Raw genomic sequence first — 20,234 nt, forward strand, 5'->3', positions numbered from 1 at the left:
AAATTTTCATCTCAAACTCCCTAGTACTGAAGGGGAGATGAAAAAGAAGGCCCCAAGTGGACATTCGGGGCTATTATATTTCCCCCATGTGTAAAATGAGGTAATTATTATGAGGAGGTATTACAATGGCATCATACCCTGGTTGGTACCTTAATAAATGCATGAATATAAAAAATATTATCTGAGGATGTTTCATATATATGTATATATACATATTTACACACATATGTATATATATGTATATGTGTGTGTACACACACATACACATACATAATTTTTTTTTCAATTCCAATTCAATCCAACAAGTTTATATTAAGTTCCAGTTACTGTACTAGGTGCTAGGCTTACAACCACAAAGTGGAAACAATTCCTGTTTTCAAGAAATTTGTAAGCCTGCAAATTCTTGACAAATGAAAATTACATCCATACACACGGTCCCCATATTTCACCTAGATTTTAACCAGGCTGAAACCAGTCACCCTACCAGAAAGGAGCTGAGCTCCACAGAGTAGAGCTTTCCAGAGGGCTGATTAAGCTCTGGTTGGCCTATTTCATTACCCTAATTTCACAGACCTGTTTGAAACAATCATCCTGAAATGTCCCTCAAGCCAACAATGAGGCAGAGGCTAGAGGATGTAGGAGAATGACTCCACTCCATAGGATGAGTTTGGGGTAAAGCCTGAGTAGGATCCAGGCAGTTCCTGTTCTACTGAGGTAGGCCAGCCAAAGTAAGAATTCCTGTCTTTGCTAAACTGGCCTTATTGAACAAAAGTATCTAGGGAATTCTCTGGTGAGAGAGGCAAGGAGAACAGAGGAGATAGGGGTCATTGCAGGGCTGTGCTTGGAGCTAGTCTGAACTTAAATTTTCAGTGTGAGAATTCATGCCTCAGAAATCAGCAAATGCTACATTTCAAGTCTTGATCTATGGTTTTGATTATCTAGACTTAAGAAAATGATGGAGAAAATATTAATACTAAAAATTAAACTTAAAGGTATGTCCTGTGTATATTTTTTCAGAGTGGATTCTTAAACATTTAACAGGGGGATATAATTGTACATGTCCTTTTGACTTTGAGCTGTGGGAATGACACCAGAAATTATTCCTACCCCTGTTTTCTCTGAGCCTATTCACATTATATTCAAGCTTCTTAGGCTGCTTCTGAGCTGCTTAGGAGTTTCTGAGGGCAAGGACTTGATTTACCTGTTTTGGAATTAGCATGAACTTTATAGTTATAATTAGGCATCACTGTCACCATGCAGGCAAGAATGCCCACAGCAGAGACATGGGCTTGTTATGGTCCAATCCCAGACATAGTAAGGGAAAACCCAGTCAGGGCAATTTTCATATTCAGGTCAAGCAAGACAAGGAAGGAAAGAAATGGGCATTTATTAAGTACTTACTATGGGGTCAGGCACTGTGCAAAATGATTTGTAAATATTATCTAATTTGATCCTCACAACAATCTTAGGAGGTAAGTGGTATTATTATCTTCATTTTAGAGTTGAGGAAATAAATAAATTTTAAAAAATAAATTTAAAAAATAAAGTTGAGGAAATAAGAGGAAAACAAAACTTAAATGACTTGTCCCGGGAAACACAGCTAGTAAATATCTGAGGCTGAATTTTAACTCTTCAGGTCCAACGCTCAATCCACTGTGCCATTTAGCTCTTACCAGCATGTCTTAATTTACAAGGGAGAAGTATTGCTTTAAAAAAAGTCATTGGGGCAGCTAGGTGGCACAGTGAATAGAGCACTGACCCTGGAGTCAAACCCAGCCTCAGACACTTAACACTTACTAGCTGTATGACCTTGGGCAAGTCACTTAACCCCAATTGCCTTGCCTTCCCCCCTTCAAAAAGATTAAAAAATAAATAAAAGAAAAAAGCCATGTAGATCAAATGGAATTCTTTGGCTTCGCTTCTGATTAAGTCTAACACTTTAGTTTTCAATTTCCCTGCTTTTTCCCCTACTCTATCCTACAGCCTCCAAGTGATTATTACAGAAACAAGCAGTGAACTACTATCTTAGATGAGTTTTATGGTAAAGATACTTTTTAAGATCAACAAATATTTATTGAACACTTTCTAGTGTGCTGCTGTTGAATGCAGTGACCCAGGACTGTGCTGTAGGAAATACAAATATGTATCACACAATCCCTACTCTGTAAACCTTACAGTACTATCCAGATGTTAGTTATTAGTATTACCTTATCAAGAAAATAATTAGTCCCTCATTTAGCTGTTTTTAACATAAAGTTTTATTGGGACCTTTTTTTTTTAACACAAATATTTCCCACAATATCTTCCTTCAGGGAACTGTCCTTCGTCACAAAGCAAAACAATTTTAAAACCAGACAACAGTAAGTGGCCGTGTATGCTGCTCCTGTATTCCCCCTCCTGAGAGCTACTTAGTGGAGGGTTATGTTCCTGGACCAAATATTGGTCATTAGCTTTAATTATTTTACCTGTTTTTGGTTTTGCTTGTTTTTTAGAGAGCAATTGGGGTTAAGTGACTTGCCCAAAGTCACACGGCTAGTTTTTGTGTTAAGTTAGTGTCTGAGGTCAAATTTGAACACAGGTCCTCCTGACTCCAGGGCCAGTGCTCTACTCACTATGCCACCTAGCCGCCCCTATTTTATCTGTTTTCCAAACAGTATTCTGCTTTAAAAAAAAAAAGAAGAGGTATGGGGAGAGTCAGTCAACATGTATTTATTGATTTCTTACAATGTGCTAAACGTGAAACCAAGTTCTGAGGACATACAGAAAAGCAGAATGGAGGTCCCTTCCCTCCAGGAGCTTTCATTTAATGGAGAAACATGCAAACAAGATACAGTCTGAGTAGATGCAAGTTATCATGGAGTTTCTTGGCTCAGTGGAAAGAGTTCCTGGCCTGGAGTCAGGAAAACCTGAGTTCAAATTTGACTTCAGATCTTACTACCTTTGTGACCCTGGGCAAGTCACTTAACTCTGTTTAAATGATCCCCAAATGGGAGTCAAGAACAGTTGGACTCAATTGAACAGGGTAGGCCCTGGGTGGGGGGAAGACTTCCTGCTGATGGTGGGATGGAGGCGAGTCAGGAGGCAGAGGGGAGGAAGGAGGGCATTCTAGGTCTGAGGGACAGATAGAAGGCAAAGATGACATCCTGGCAAATGATGTTCTCTGCCAGGACCAGCTAGCAGGGCAGTTTTGTTGGATTTTGAAGTCTGGTTGTAAAGGGCTTTAAATGACAAAAGAGGGGATTTTATTTTATATTTGATCCTGGAGGAACCACTGGAGATTGAATTCCTATTCAATGACATAGTGTCATTAAATGTCTGACATTGAATAGGGTGACATAGGCAGACAGTGGCTTTTGGAAGATCACTTTGGCAACAGTGGAAGATGGATTGGAATGGGTAAAAAATTGAAAGTACACAGGTGTAAAAGGTTAGTTTTACATAAGATCATAGACTCAGAGCTGGAAGAGACCTTTTTTTTTCTTTTTAAAAATTTTATTTAGTATTTTATTTTCCCCCAGTTATAGGAAAAAAAATTTTTTAACATTAGTTTTAAAACTTTGAGTTCCAAGTTCTCTCTTTCCCTCCTTCCTATTCTTTCCCCTTCCCTTTCCCATTCCTTGAGAAGGCAAGTAATTTGATAAAGATTATGCATGTGTAGTCATTAAAAACATTTCAATATTAGCCATATTGCAAAAGAAAACAGACAAAAAACCCCAAGAAGAATGAAATTCTAAAAGTATGTTTTGATCTTCATTCAGATTAGTTCTTTCTCTGGAAATGGATAGCATTTTTCATCATAAGTCCTTTGGAATTGTCTTGGATCATTGTATTATTGCATATAACTAAGTCATTCACAGTTGATCATTGTACAATATTGTTGTTACTATGTACAATGTTCTCCTGGTTCTGTTCAATTCACTTTGCATCAGTTCATGGATGTCTTCCTAGGTTTTTCTGAAACCATCCTGCTCATCATTTCTTTCTTTTTTTTTTTTAAAGCAATTGGGGTTAAGTAACTTGCTCAAGGTTACATGGTCAGTTATTTTGTGTGGGTGCCAAGTTTCTGAGGCTGGAACCGATCCCGGGTCTCCCAACGCCAGGGCTGGCGCTCCTACTCACTGCGCCACCTGGCCGCCCCCATCATTTCTTATAGCATAAAAGTACTCCATTATAATCATATATCACAACTTGAGCAACCATTCCCCAATTGATAGGTATCCCCTCAACTTCCAATTCTTTGCCAACACAAAATGATAAAGCAGGAGTTCTTAATATTGTGTGTGTGTGTCCCTTTGCAGTCTGATGAAACCTATGGATCGAGTCTCAGAATAATGTTTTTGAATGCATAAAATAAAACACACTGGATTGCAAAAGCAACCAATTTTTTTTTGGTCAAGTTTTCAAAGTATTTTAAAATGTTCACAGATCCCAGGATAAGAACTCCTGGTCTATCAATCAGACTTTCCATGTTGGATTAATGAATGATAGCACTTGTAAAGTTGAGAAATTTCTAAACATATTTATCCTCACTATAAGAACTGCCAGTCTACACCAACACATTCATTTCAACAAATATCTAAATACCTACTATGTGAAGGGCCCCAGGAATAGAAAGAAATATTACCTGCCTCTAATAGATGTTTGTTGACCTGAATTGTCCTTATTAGAGCTTGAAGTCTAATAGGAGCAGGGGTGTGGTGAAGTTCCAATGAGGTAATAAATGTAAAGAATTTTGCAAACTTTAAAGCAATATGTGACAGCTATTGTTATTTTCATTATTAGCATAGTCACCAGGCCTACAGCCTGTGGATGATTTCATCCCTTGACCTTCTAAGGCATTCCTGTGGAGCTCAAGAAATGTTTATAGAGCAACACTGGGGTGTGCGGGTAATTGTTTAACAACTGGGCTGGGGAGAATGTGGGGGGTGGGGAATATATGCTCACACATATACTTTTAGGCTTAATATGCATTATTAACTCTTTCTTAAGCCTTGACAATCAATAAAACAATAGATCAAGCTTAGATCTGTGCAGATTGCCAATTCCTGAGATGTAAATACTACTCACACTGAAAATTTAACAATCAGCTCAGGAAAGCTGGCAAGAACTACTGACAACATATTCCTAAGTAGAGCAATTCAATAAACATCTACTGAGTACCTACTAGGTGCCAAGCATTGTGAAATATTCTGGGCTTACAAAGACAAAAAATAAAAGTGTCTTCCCTCAAGGAGTTTACAAGGACATAACATATACAAAGACAAGTAAAATATAAGACACATGCAAAATAAATTCAAAATAGTTTTTCTGGAGGCATTAGAAACTAATAAGATCAAGGAGGGCCTTTTGTAGGAAAGGCCATCTGAACTGTGATTTGATTCTGAGGATGTTATGAAGCACAGGTAAGAAGGAAGAGTGTCCTATGCATAGGAGACAGTTTGTGCCAAAAGCAAGGGGGAAGAGATATAGGATGTCCCAACAGAGATCAGCAAGTGGGCCAATCTGGCTGGAACACACACTGTGTTCCATGGGGTAATGTGAGATTAGTCTGGAAAAATAGGTCAGAGCCAGGTATAAAGGGCTTTAAAAGCCAAACTAGGGTAGCTAGGTGGCAAAGTGGATAGATCCCAGACCCAGAGTTCCTGAGTTAGAATCTGACCTCAGATACTTACTAACTGTGTGGCCTTGGGCAAGTCATTTAACTCCAGTTGCCTTGGTTCCTCATGTAGAGAAGGAAATGGCATACCAATCCAGTATCTGTATCAAGAAATCCCCCCAAAAAGTGGTCACAAAAAGTCAGACACAACTGAAACCACTGAATAAAAACAAAAAAGCCAAACTAAGGAATTTTAATTTTATCCTAAATACAATAAGAATCCACTGAAATTTCACTAGCAGAAGAATAGTCAAACCTGTGCTTTAGGAATCTTGATTTGGCAGCTTTGTGGAAGATGGATTGGAAAGGGGAAGACCCTGGAAGTTGGGAGATTAATGAGGAAGTTAATGTCCAGGCAAAAGGTTATGAGGGCCTAAACTATGGTGGAGGACCTGAGAGTAGAGAGGAGGATGGCCAGAAATATGATAAAAGTTGGAATGTGATCAAAGCAAAGGGGAAATCGAGAGTACTATAAAACAATTCGAGGAAAGTTATCTTTCAGTTGGGGGGAAGTCTATATGGAAGAGGTCATGCCTGAGTTGTACCTTGAGACTTCCTTCAAAGGTTTCAATAGGCACAGTAGGTACTTCATATTTCTTGAATTATTTTATTTGAGCAAGTAGAGAGGGATGTGAAGAACATACATGAATAGGAGCATAGATTAAGTGTTTGGAGGGACTTTAGAGGTCATTGAGCACAACTCCTTCCTTTTACAGATGAGGAAACTGAGGCAGAGAGCTTAATGATCTGCCTAGGGCCACAGTGTCTGAGGAAGGCACTAATGCACCAAAGTGGGAGAGTTTAGGACAAATGTGGAGGGTGGGCATAGCGAGCAGTCCAATTTGACTGAATATGGAGTTCATATAAGGCAGAAGTTCTCAAAACTTTTTTGGTTTCAGGACCACCCAACACATTTTTTTTTTTCAAAATAAGTTTTCAGGGGTGGCTAAGTGGTACAGTGAATACAGCACCAGCCCTGGAGTCAGGAGGACCTGAGTTCAAATCCAGCCTCAGACACTTGACACACTTATTAGCCATGTGACTTTGGGCAAGTCACTTAACCCCAATTGCCCTCCCAAAAAAAATGTTTTCACTGATGTTGGATTCTTTTTTTTTGGTCTCATTATACTTTTCCCCAGTATTCCTCTCCCTTCCTGAAAACCATCCTATATAACAAATAGCATCTTTTAAAGACAAAGAGGAAAAAAATCAGCATAACTGGTTGATTGATATATGTGCCATTTGCAACATTTGTGCATCTCCCACCTCTGGGCTCCCTTTGCACTTAGCTTTTGTTTATGTGGGTTATAGCTATGAATGTTAACAGTATTAGAAATTGTAACACCTTAGTATTATTACCAAAATAGTTTTGAAAGGGTCTCAGGACCTCCAGACTACACTTTGAGAACCATTATTATGGGGGAATAAGGTCAAATGAGGCTGGAAAGTAGGTTGGAGGCCAGATCCCTAAGGGTTTGTATTATCTCCTACGGGTGCTAAGAAGTCACTGAGGGTTTCTGAAGACTGACATGCCAGACAAGTCTCTTACGCTAACAGGAGGAAGAAATGTTCTGGATCAGACTTCAGAGACAACAGGAAGCCTTCTGAATTGGATAAAATGCGTAATTTCTATTTTAAAACAATCACTGCTTTTTATTTATTTGGTTCATTCAATTCTGACATTTGAGAAGACCAGAAAGGAATCATGATAAAATGGAGCACCTCACTTGTCTTCAGAAAACACAAGGAAAGAGGTGAAAGAATCGACTCTGTTCAGAGGGATGAATTAGAACTTGGAGGGACAAAGGGACAACCAAGTTAATGTAAGCCATCTTCCTAGACATAAAGGGTCCATGTGGTCTTAATCAGGCTTTCCTGAGAGGAGTAAGAAATACAAAGAGCCAGCCAACCTTATCAGATGCCTGTTTTGCCTCACCACTCCCAACACAAGCTGAACCTGTGTAAGGTAAGACAATTGTGCCAGGATGAAATTAAGCTGGCAAATATTAACAAGGGCCAATCTTTACCTTGATTTCCTGGGATCCACTTAGGTAGCTAATTTCATAGTCCTGAATCTTTTCCTCTCTCCCTTCCACCATCCCCAGTCCCAGGGGAGAAGCAGACTTCGACAGCCAGAATCACTGAATTTTTATTTTGTTATTAGTGGTGGATTTGAATAGAGCCACCATGTGTTTATTTACTTTGCATTCAGCCAAGTCAGGCCATTGAATGCTTTGTTATTCAGTTGTGTCTGACTCTTCATGACCCCATTTAGGGTTTTCTTGGCAAAGATACTGGCATGGTTTGCCATTTCTTTCTCCAGTTCATTTTACAGATGAGGAAACTGAGGCAACCAGGGTGAAGTCACATGGCTAGTAAATGTCTGAGGGCAAATTTGAAGAGTCTTCCTGACTCCAGACTTGGCACTCATTATCTTGCCACCTAGCTGCCCCCACTGAATGGTAATCACACTCAATTTACTTCATGCATTCATGAAGTCTTCTTCCTAGTCTTCTCTAGAACAACTGACCCTAGCAGAAAAAAATTACACGTCCCCTTTTCCACAAATTAGCCTTCGAACCACTCTGGACCTCAGTTCCCTCATTTGTGAAATAAGGCGGTTGATATTAGGTGACCTGTAAAATTCCCCTTCAATTCTCTAGGTCCAGGGTCTTTGTGAGAAGTGGTACTTTCTAGTTTGTTTTGCCTATAATAGCCAGGCTACAAGGGAAAGAACTATCTGGAAGCAGGCCACTTGACCTTAGAAAATTGGAATTTTTAAAGTGGAGTAAATTCTTCTACCTCTTTAGAAACACAGCTCTTGAACACTGAAAGATTGTGAAAAACCATGCAAAAAAAGGGCTATGAAGGAAACCTCTGCTTAAACTCCCCTAGTCTCTAAGACATCAAAGAAATGTAAGGCTACTTAATTCTACCTCCTGATCCTAAGGTACCATTTCCATTGGGAGAGCAAGAGAAGAAACCTGGTGAAGCGTGGGTTCTCAATTTTCTTCCTTCACTCACTTACCTGGAATTTACTGGGCAACTGTTTCATACAAAAAATGTTGATATATATATATATAGAAGATATAAAGATTGAGTCCTTACTCTAAATAATAATACCTGATTTATATGGTGCTTTAATCTCATTTAATACTCACAACAACCCTGTTTTACCTGTACTACATGTGCTATTAATTTTAATTTACCGATAAGGAAATGAAGGTTTAGAGAAAGTAATAACATTTATACAGGGCAAGTGCTTTAAATTACCTCATTTGATCCTCACAACAACCTGAGAAGTAGGTGGTATTATGAACCCTATTTTAGAGATGAGAAAGCGGAGGCAGAGGAAAGTGACTTACCCAGGGTTACTCAATTTAAGGTCACACTTGAACTTCAGTATTCCTAACTCCAGGCAAAACGCCCTCAACAGCGCTACCTAGCTACCTCATAAGTTAAGTGGTTTTTTTCATGGTCACAACTACTTAGTGGTAAAGAATTTAAACCTGACCTGGATTCTAACACTTTCCTCACTACATCATATTGCCTCTAAATTAATTTGTAATCTAGTTTCAGAAACTGAGGGGAAAGGACGGTCACATCAAGCTAGTGGCCAGATAACACATTTGCCACCCATACAATAAGTAAAACTTCAATAATCTGGTAGTAGGTGTAAGTAGCAAAAATGTTTAATTAACATACTTTTTTTAAAAAAAAGAAATGAATTTTTATTACTTTCAAGGGCACACAGCAACTCAAACCAGACCAACAAAAGTGCTTCCCAGTAGTGTTTCATAGAAGACGTTTTTCAATGAACAGATAAAAAATGCTTTGTAATTAGCATGTGACTTATTTCCTTGGAGATGGATGCCACTAAAGTGCTTCAGACCAAATGATAAGTTTGTTCTTATCCATGTTTTTAAAACATTTGCCCTGAAATTTTATTTGTACTGTTAATTTTCAGTCTCTGAAGAGAAGACTGGATAAGCAAAAAGAAATTTCAGTCTGGCCTCACGGAACAAACGGAATGAGCTGAGTATGAATGAACAAGTCTCCCTTACTTGCAATACAGTTCTCAATGGACTATTGAGGGAACCAGGGAGCTGAAAATTACATTCGGATCAGTGGAGATTCAGACAAAAAGTAATAGTGAAGAAAATCTGATGGATGTTGAAGGCCAGGAATGGTATATCATACAAAAGTCTTCAGTGGTGTGGTGTGTTTGTTTTTACATGAAGATATTGGATAAATTTCCACTAGGATGAAAAAAAAGTTCAAACATGCAACAATATTATTTTCTGTTTGCTTTCTAGTTATCCTGCTCCCCACTAGATAATTTAAGACTTGGAGGTAGAAATATGTTGCATACAACGTTATCAAACCTCTTATTTAAAAGCTCACTGAAGGAAATATAATTCAAAATAGTATATATATATATATATATTTTTTTTTGCTGTGTAATAGTCAAAACATTAAAAATAAAGGCATCTGAGCTGAATGAATAGAAAGAAATCAGCAGAAAGCTCCCCATGGTGGAAAGAGCTTAGGTGAACTACATTCCCTCCTAACTGGGGCACCCAGGGAAATCTGGAGGAATAATTCCATAGGAGGATACTTTCTAACTTTATTTCAAACCATTTCCAAACTTAATAGTTTCCCCAGTCAGTTTGCATTCCATGAAAGGCAAACCTGAAGATTCCTCCTACCTCAAGAAATGGAAGAATCTTTGGAGCGATGAAACCTAAGGTTTCCTCCATTTGGTCAAGGTTGTTTTGGTGACCACAATATTAACATTGTTCACAGAAGACAGAAAGGAGTGAATAAAGCTCAGCATATACAGCTTTTTCCCTTAGAAAGGAAGCCACATATTCAATTCTAATAGATAAAAAATATATTTAAAAAAAAGGTTATATTCATTGGTAATATAACCTCAAAAAGTAGGTCTAAGTTCACGACACTACTTCTGTTTATCCCTTCCCTCCCTCACCCCAACAAATATACTGCCTTCACAGGCATGTATATGTTTCTTTGCTTGTAGCAAAGGGAAATCCAAAAGTCCAAATTTGAAATACAAAAGTCAGTTTCACAACACATTAAAAATGCATTTTTAGGGACGAATGAAGAAAGTCTTTTTCTCCTTTCCAGCTTAAACAAGAAATCTACTCCCTTCCCCCCGACCCAACATCACCCCCACTATGCACAAGGACGGTGGAAAAGCTTTAGTGGGCTATTCCTCCATCAAAGCCCATGCTTCTTCAGCCTTCTCGTAGTACTTATTGGCTAGCCGACCCTTCATAGCTTCCATGGCGGCCTCTGCAGCTGCAGTGTAGAGGTCACCTGAAAGAGAAAACAACACAAGAAAGGAATGAAACTTATCCTCTGAATAGGGTTACAAAGACAACTGCAGACAAAGAAAACCAGATTTAATTTGCCAAGGATCAAACTTGCTGTGGAAAAGATTTAGGTCAGACTTAGAAGAAAAAGATTTCTCTTTTTCAGGGTTGTTAAGACAAGGAACTGGTAGGGAACACAGTGGATAGAGCTCTGGGCCTGAAGTCAAGAGGACCTGAGTTCAAATGCAGTCTCAAATACGTACTAGTTGTGTGACCCTGGTCAAGTCATATACCTTATATTGGCCTCGTTTCTTCATCTGTACAAAAGGAGATAATAATAGTACCTAACTCAGAGGGCTTTTGTTAGGATCAAATAATATTTATAAAGTGCTTAGGATAGTGCCTGGTGTTTAATAATGCTTCCCCTTTTCCTGAGAAGTTCCAATAAGTCACACAACAACTCCCTCCTGATACCCATTCTATATAAGAATGGCTCAAGCACATTGTAGAAGACACTAACTCTATGATTCTAGCATGTGCTCGATGATTTAATTCTATGGGTGACATAGTAAATTGGGGGAAAATCTTTGTAGCAAGTTTCTCTGATGAAAAATTCATTTCTAAGATACATAGGAAACTGATTCAAATTCATTAAAAAAAAGAACCATTCACCACTTGGTAAATGGTCTAAGGATACGAACAGGTAGTTTTAAGGTAAGAAATACAAACTAGTTACATAAAAATGCTCTAAATTGCTAATAATTAGAGAAAAGCAAGTTAAAATAACTCTGAGGTACTACCTCATACCCATAAGATTGGCAAAGTTGACAAAAAAGGAAAATTATAAATGCTGGAGAACTGTGGGAAAATAGGCACATTAATGGAGCTGTGAAGTGGTCTAGCTATTTTGGAAAGCAACTTATAACTATGCCCAAAAAGTTATTAAACTTTGACCCGGGAATATCATTACTATGTCTATACTCCAAGAAAATCAAAGAAAGAGAAAAAGGACCTGGAGAAACAAAAATATTTATAGCAGCTCTTTCCATGGTGGCAAAGAATTGGAAAATGGGAGGGTGTCCATTGGCTGGGGGAAGTTGGACCAAGTTATGGTACATGTATGTGATGAAATACTATTGTGCTGTAAGAAATGATGAAGGAGAAAGTTTCACAAAAGCCTGAGATTTGTATGAATTGATACAAAGTGAAGTGAGCAGAACCAGGAAAACAATTTATAAGATAACAACAATCCTAAAAGGACAAACGACTTTAAAGATTTAGGAACATAATGGAACCAATCAGAATTCCAGGGAATACATGAAAAAACATGGCATCCCATCCAAAAGAGTGATGATGGATTCAGAGTACAGACTGAAGCAAGCATTTTGGACACGGCTAATGCAGGAATTTATTTTGCATGACTATTGGGTTTTGTTTTTTTTGCTTTCTCAATGAGTAGGGGGAAACAATGGGAGAGAATGTGGAAGTAGAAATAAAATAAAACTGAATTAAAATAGGAAACAAATTTTTGAAAAAAGCATAGTCACTCAAAACCACACATTAGCTATGTTAGAAAATGTGTCTCCTTCATGGTTGTCAGAAAGGAGGTAGTCAGGGCAGCTAGGTGGCGCAGGGAATAGAATACCAGCTCTGGAGTCAGAAGGACCTGAGTTCAAATGTGAACGCAGACACTCAACACTTAATAACTGTGTGGCCTTGGGCAAGTCACTTAACCCCAACTACCCCCTCCAAAAAGACAAACAAAGAAACAGAAAGGAGGTGGTTGCTTCATAATTAGGCCTCTGGACTTGTCCCACGGTCTTTCCATTTTATCCCTGAATTTGTAGATCTGATTTTCCTTTTGCAGAGTTGTGGCCAATGGGGATATAGTTCCGTTTTCTTTATCTGATAGTTATGTTTTTGCACAGTTAAAATTCTTCTTACATGTTACTCCTAGTTCATACAATTGTAACTGTGGGGCATTAAGGTTACCAGTTATTTTCTATGATTACAAATAAATACTGCTATAATAAACAAATTCATACCTCTTAAAAAACAACACAACACGCTTTGGTAATGTCCTTTGGGTATATTCCTAATTATGTGACTATTGAGTCAAAGGATGTGATATAGTGTACTGTTCTTCAAAAAGATGCCACCAATCTGTAATTCTACCAGAGATGTATGAGCATACCTGCTTCTTCATAACTCCACCAACATTTTCATAATTTGGTTTTTTTTTTTTTGGCAAGTAGGTACCTGTGATTATTAAGAAGATGGGACATTTCTTTCCTCAAGTAATTAGTTGCAATAAGTGTATACTCTTTAGAAAATTACCTGTATATTACATTTATTCATTGGTGAATGGGTATTTTCCCATGACTGTTCACATTAGCTCCTTCTAAATTTTAGATATCCACTTCTTATCTTCTAGATTTGTTGTAAATCAACCCTCACTACATATACACATTATCTTTCTTTTTTGATTAGAGTTTTTTTGTTCTACATAACTTTATTTAATATAATTGAATCCATATATATTATCTTCCTATTTTCTCAAAAGACAAAATTTTATAAACCTACTACAGTTAAAATAACTATTATTCCACTTTCATCTAACTTTTTGATGGGTCTTTTTGTGTTTGTGTATGTATATATGCTGTATATGTACATGTATATATAAATATAAATGGAATACATATTTCAGCAATATTTATTAAAGAATCCTTTCTCTAATTTTTATTTTCCACAGGTTTGTAGAACACAAATATTTAATATATAATCGCTTCTACTTCTGGTATCACTCTTCTATTTTGTTAGTCTTATTTTTCTGTTCGGTTTTTTTTGTTGTTGTTTTTTGCCCAGTCTCAGATACTTTGGATGATAACCATTTTATTACTAAGTTAAGTTTAGAGACAGCAAGCATGTTTTCCCCCTTGATTTTCTTGCCAGTTTGCTTTTCCAGAGAAATTTTTTTATGACTTTATTTAAAAACCGCATCATTTGACAGTTATTATGTTAAATCTGTTCATTTATTTGTAGAGGATTTTGATTTGCTGATTAGACTCACTCATGAGCATTTCATGTCCTTTAAATTATTTAGATTTTCTTTCATTTCTGAAGATATTTGTTTAGCATTTCCTTTAGGAAGACCGCATTAAGAGCCAAGTATGTAAATTCTCAAATATTTAATTTTTTAAATGTGTGAATGGGGTTTCTTGTTTTTATAACATTTTCTTGGTCTTTCTTGGCAGCATATGAGAATGCAAATAAGTATTTACTGAATGAAGGAATGAGGCCACAACTTCTTGGAAGGAAGAAACTGAATAAGAAGATTACCAGAAATAATTTTTTTCTACACCTTTGACTTGTTTTTCATCTTTTATTTTTTCTAGACTCTGTGGCATGGTGGGAGTTTTATCAATATAACTGAAATCTACTTTAGAACAATTTTAGAAATTGTAAATGACTAAGAATTGCTTTATGAGCACATCCTTTGAACACTACATATGAATGAGTACAATTTTTTACATATCAATAAAAGTGTTGAACCAGTGCTAGCTGGAGATAATAAGTTGGAGTTTATTAAATAGATATTTATTTAGTGCTCAAAGAAATTTATGAATTTGTTTTTGTATTTATAAAATTTGCATGCAGAATTTAAAAATTTAAATAAAAATACTTTTTTTTATTCCTTTAATTTTTCCTAATGATCAACCAAAAAAGTTAAGACCCTCCCTTTTCCCTAGCAGTTCTTCCAGTGATAAGTAAATAGCTTGTACAGAACTATATTATAAGTTTCAATGTACAACTTTTTAAGTGTACAAATAAAATGAAAGATTTTTCAAAGTAAAAAAAAGATTACCAGATAGTTGAAAAACTGTTTATAACCTGCAACCTAAGATAATTTATTTTGTCTAGTATTTCTTGTTGAGGGCACTGAATTTTTAAATTATTCTATCAAGTTATCTTTAAAAAACTAAAATTCTGACCTCTTCATTAACATGTTAATGCTCCTGATTGCTGTAATTTACTTGTCTTATTGCTAGGATTTTCCCTAGAGATAGAGAATGAATTTGTGATTTTTACTGATAATAATAATAATTAATAATGGTAGCAGCTAATACTTATATAGCATTATGTGCCAAATATTTTACAAATATTATCTCATCTGAACCTCATCACAAGGCTGGGAGGTAGGTGCTATTATTATCCCCATTTTACAGATGAGGAAACTGACGGAACCAGAGGTTAAGTCCAGAGTCACACAGCTAGGAGGTATCTAAAGCTGGATTTGAACTAAGGTCTTTCTGACTCTCGCCCCAGAGCTTTATCCAATATACCACCTAGTACCCTCTCAATATAGGAACAGCTGGGTAAGGAAATTCTTCTACAGGCTGGTACCTTCTCTTCATCATACAGTCTCAGAAAATGCCTAGAGCACTGAGAGGTTAAGTTTCTTGGCTATGATCACACAGACAGCATTTTTCATACTATGTCATTTATTAATGATGAAAGTGAATACCCTTAATTTAGTGAGCACTCTTGCTTTGGACCTGTTTTTTTGTGGGAATGCTTCTCTCGTTCCATTGCATGTTATTTCAGCTCTTGGTTTTCCCTGATGATGGTGTTTTAAGTTCTCCTGGAGTAATTGTAAGAAAAGGCTACAGAGCTATGCAAGAAGTTCTGAAAATCCTACGCTATCATTCAAGGTCCACGTTCCTCTTCTATGAGGACTCTTCTAACACTACTCTAGCCAAGGACTTCAGAAAAACCTGGAAAGACTTATATGAACTGATGCTGAGTGAAATGAATGAACCAGGAGAATTCTGTACACAGTAACAGCCAGTGTGCAATGACTAACTTTGATAGACTTAGCCTTTCTCGGCAATGCAAGGACCTAAAACAATTTGTTCTAGTTTTTCTATACAACATGACTAATGTGGGAATGTATGTGTAGAGCCTATATACATACCATCTTGGGGAGGGAGGAGAAAGGGAAGGGGGAGAAAATTTAAAACTTATGAAAGTGAATGTTAAAAACTAAAAATAACTAATTCAACTTAAAAAAAAAAAAGACTATTCCAGCCAAAAAGGACTTTTTCTTCCTTTATGGCTTCAAAAATAACTTCTCTCTTGCATTCTTTTGTATTTTATTTAGGTCTTCTAAACAGAATTATAAACTCCCTGAGAGGAGGGACCTTATCTTCTACTTAGTTTATAGCTACCACAAAATTAACATGTGCTAGGTACCAAGTAGAGTCTCAAGAAAGACTTGATGAACTGATCACCAATAAAGCCAAAGCTTCCCCTCCACCCATTCCACCCAACAAGGGAAACAGCCATTCTACCTGATTTTTGGGGGTCCTTCTCTAGCTGGAAGCCGCCTGTAAACAGCATTTCAGCCTCTCTTGCCAGGAGTGTGTGCCGGGGCTCATCCTGTATTCCGTCATATTCACCTCCTTCATCATAATCTGTTGTGTTTAATGCAGTATCATACCAATGTAGGGCCTCCTTCCAGTTCTGTGTTCTGGGGAATAGGGTAGACACAAAAGTGGCATGTTTATCAAAGCAGCAGAAGGGGAAAGCTATGTAATAGAGAAGATACAGGTGGATCCATGATGGAAACACGCTCCAAGAGGGTCACAATGGATCAGCGGTTCTCAAAATTTTGGTTTCAGGACTTCTTTACACTCTTAAAAAATTTGAGGAGTCTTCCAAAGAGCTTTTGTTTATATGGATTATATCTATCAATATTTATTATATTAAAAATTTAAACAGATACATTTTAAAATATTTATTAATTTATTTAAATACAATAAACTAATTACATATTATCACAAATGACATTTTATGAAAAAAAACTCTTTTTTTTTTTTTCTTTTTGGAGGGCAACTGGGGTTTTTGTGTTAAGTGTCTCAGGCCACATTTGAACTCAGGTCCTCCTGACTCCAGGGCCGGTGCTCTATTCACTGCACCACCTAGCCTCCCAAGCTCTCATTTTCTAAATTAAATAAATTTAGTAAGAAGAGTAGCAATTAAAATTTTTTTGTTGTTGCAAATTTCTAGTACCTGGTTTACTAGAAGACAAATGAATGATCATTTCTGTTGCATTCAATTGTTTGGACTATGTTATTTTGGTTGAAGTATTTGAAGAAAATCTGGGTTCACAAAGACATGTAAATGGAAAATGAAGGAGCATCTTAATAGGCAAATAACCTTAGTATTATTATGAAAATAGTTTTGACCTTGTGGACCTCTGAAAGGGTCTTGGGATCCCCCAGGAGTCTTTGGACCGCTTTAAGAACCTCTGGGCTAGAGCAATGGGCTGACCCTAAGAAGATGAAATTCAAAATAGAGAATTGTAAAGTATTACGCGGGTTAACAAAATCAATTTTAGGAGTATAAGATGGGGAGCTGAAGAGAGACAGCTGTTCTGAAAAAATGCTGAAAAAAAGCCCCAGTGGACTGAGAGCTTAATATGAGTCAGCAGTATGATATGGTAGCCAAAAAGTCTAATGCAAATTTGGGCTGAATTAAGAGAGGCACAGCTTCCAGGATTAGGGATGTGATAGTGCCCTTATACTTTGTCCCTGTTCAATCCCCTCTGGAGTATTGTGTTCCGTTCTGGGTACCATAGTTTAGGAAAGACATTGATAAACTGGAGAGTGACCAGAAATGGTCTGGCACGTGGAGAAGAAATTAGATTCATTCTGACTAGACTCTAGAACAGAGGTATCAAACTGAATGTGGCCTAAACCAAATTACAATATAATTGAGAAATGTTTAACAAAATAAATAAAAATGCATGCAATACAGATAATGTTGATTTGTGGTTTTCTAGGTCAATATGTCCCACTACCCTGAGGGATCCCCTTCTATTTGAATTTGACACCACAGTTTTAGAGTTTGCCTTTTCTGATCCCCTTACTGCTTGTGCCTTCCCTCACTAATTACTTTGTACTTATTATGTACATAGTTATATAGTCTCCCCATAGAATATAAACTCCCTGGGGGCAGAAATTGTATCTTTTTTTGCTTTTGTATCCTGGCACCCAGCACAAAGTCTGAATGATTGTCTCTCTTAGTGTGCAGAAGAAACAGTTTACCCTAGGTTTGGTGGTAGAGAAGAACACACTTCTTTGTTACCTCTAGCCCTCAAGATCCTTTAATGGATCTTAGGGAAAGAGGGTTGATCAATTAAGCAGGAGTATCAAAAGCCCCAACTTCTACCCCATTTCCTCCATTCCTTTTTAACTAATAGAAACAAAAGCTCCTTATCTAATTTCTTATCCTAATTAGCATTGGAAAAAGAGTTAACTAACTCACTTATTTGATAGGATTAAAGATTTCCTCCTTAGGGCTGACACCAAGTGAAGTGTGAGAAATTTTAGGACCAAAAGGAATTTAGCCAAGATTATTCTGGAAGAGATAAGAGGAAAGCCAGGTGTTAAGACAGAATGGCTTCTCTGGCCTACCAGAATGCCTTCCACTCCAACAGAGGAATGAAACAGCTGTTCCCTTGGCTTCACTCCCAGGGAAAGTCTGCCTCACCATTAAAAAAAAAAAAACTAACTAAATGAAAAAACCCACAACTACAAATGTGGCTTATGAATTAATTAAGAGCTTTAAAAACTACTTTATAAACCACTCTTCACCTAGTCCCTCAAGTGTAGCAAACCGGAGCAAAGATCACCCTGGGAAAGTAGTTTTTACCTTTCTGTTTCTTCATCTCAAAACTGAGAAGTTTGGATTGGAGTCTTTTTCGCTCTAACATTCTAGGGTTCTCTTTGAATGCTAGCATATCATTCCAACTCCTGACTCATTGTTTGTTCCCCAGCCTGGAAGGAATGCTCTCTCTCTCTCCTTATTACTGTCTCCTGGCTTCCTTCAAGTTTCTGCTAAATTCCCTACCTTCTACAAGAAGCCTTTCCCAATTCTCCTTAATTTTAGTGTTTTCTCTCAGAAACTACTCCCCATTTTATCCTGAACTTATCTTGTTTGTACATGGTTGTTTGCATAGTCTCCTATGTCAGATTATGTGGTCCCTGAGCGGAGGGATCGTGTGTGTGTGTGTGTGTGTGTGTATTCCCAATGCTTAGCACAGGGCCTGACATATGGTACTCAGTAAATGCTGATTGACCCTACCATAATACTGAACCTTCAACTCTCCACTAACAAGTGAATAAATGAAACCCACCCTTCCGAGACATCTATGAATTGATACAGAGGGAATAAATGAAATCAGTCAAACAAGATACATAATCACTGCTACAATGTAAAGGAAAAGGGCAACAACAAAAAGAAATAATGTATAATTGTAGAAGTCAAGCTTGGCCCTACAGAAGGGCTGAGAAAATGTACCTCGCCTTCTTCTTTGAAGAGGTGGGAGACTATGGATACAGAATATTACAAATACTGTTCAGAATATTGATGGATTCATTGGTTTTGCTGAATTTTTTAATCCCTCTCCTTTTTATTCTTAATCACAAGGGATGGCTTGATAGGACAGGGGTATATATAGAAATGAAAGTTATGTAAAAACAAAAGGTACTAGTAAAAAAATGTTTTAACAAATTCAAATCTACCCATCTCCCCCATCAGGAATGTTCTACCCTTCAGTCCTCAATGTGCCTCATAAAGAATTTGGACTCAAGGATCCTCTGGACTTTTCACTGCTTTTTAACCTGATCTTGAAGGCTCATACTTGAAAACTCTTTTTAAAATTTTAACTGATGTCTTTCAAACAATACTATTGCTTTCCTCTCTACTGCTTCCCTTGCCAATTAAGACCCTCCTTTGTAACTAAGAAATTCAGTTAAGCAAATTAGACAAATTAAGCACATCTGACTGCACGCACCTATCTGCATCTATAGTCCACCACTCTTCTACCAAAGTGGGGACGATTTTTTGTAAAGATGCCAAAATAAATAAGGCCACACTCATGAACCTGTTAACTATACACATTACTCTGCCCATAAATTGTGTTTACTAGCACTCAGCATAACTTATAAGGATTTTAGTGGCAATTAAACACCTTTTACTGGAAATACAGTTGATTCTTATTTAAATTATATTATGGGGGGGAGGGGGCTGCTAAGTGGCACAGTGAATAGAGCACTGATCCTGGAGTCAGGAGGACCTGAATTCAAATCCAGCCTCAGACACTTAACACAAAAACCAGCCATGTGACTTTGGACAAGTCACTTAACCCCAACTGCCCTCCCAAAAAAAGGGCAAAA

The 20,234-nt window shown here is 37.3% G+C and overlaps 1 protein-coding gene across 5 annotated transcripts in view; it reads right to left on the reverse strand.

Annotated features, from left to right (window-relative positions):
• Positions 1-9,326: 9,326 nt before the first annotated feature.
• Positions 9,327-20,234, reverse strand: part of EEF2K (eukaryotic elongation factor 2 kinase) — a 75,228-nt gene continuing 64,320 nt past the window's right edge. For 3 of the 5 annotated variants that reach the window (XM_069084936.1, XM_069084933.1, XM_069084934.1), the window contains 3 exons: positions 18,322-18,414; positions 16,344-16,522; positions 9,327-10,996 (listed from right to left, as the gene is read on the reverse strand). In XM_069084936.1, the coding sequence (XP_068941037.1) occupies positions 10,887-10,996; positions 16,344-16,522; positions 18,322-18,414 (382 nt within the window). In that variant the 3' untranslated portion in view covers positions 9,327-10,886. The remainder of the gene's footprint in view (positions 10,997-16,343; positions 16,523-18,321; positions 18,415-20,234) is intronic. The other 2 variants (XM_069084937.1, XM_069084935.1) reach the window with 1 other exon arrangement.

The sequence above is a fragment of the Petaurus breviceps genome, unplaced genomic scaffold, assembly GCF_028583685.1.
Source record: "Petaurus breviceps papuanus isolate PSGF00001 unplaced genomic scaffold, PetGlider_PUasm1.0 175, whole genome shotgun sequence".
NCBI classification, from domain to species: domain Eukaryota; kingdom Metazoa; phylum Chordata; class Mammalia; order Diprotodontia; family Petauridae; genus Petaurus; species Petaurus breviceps.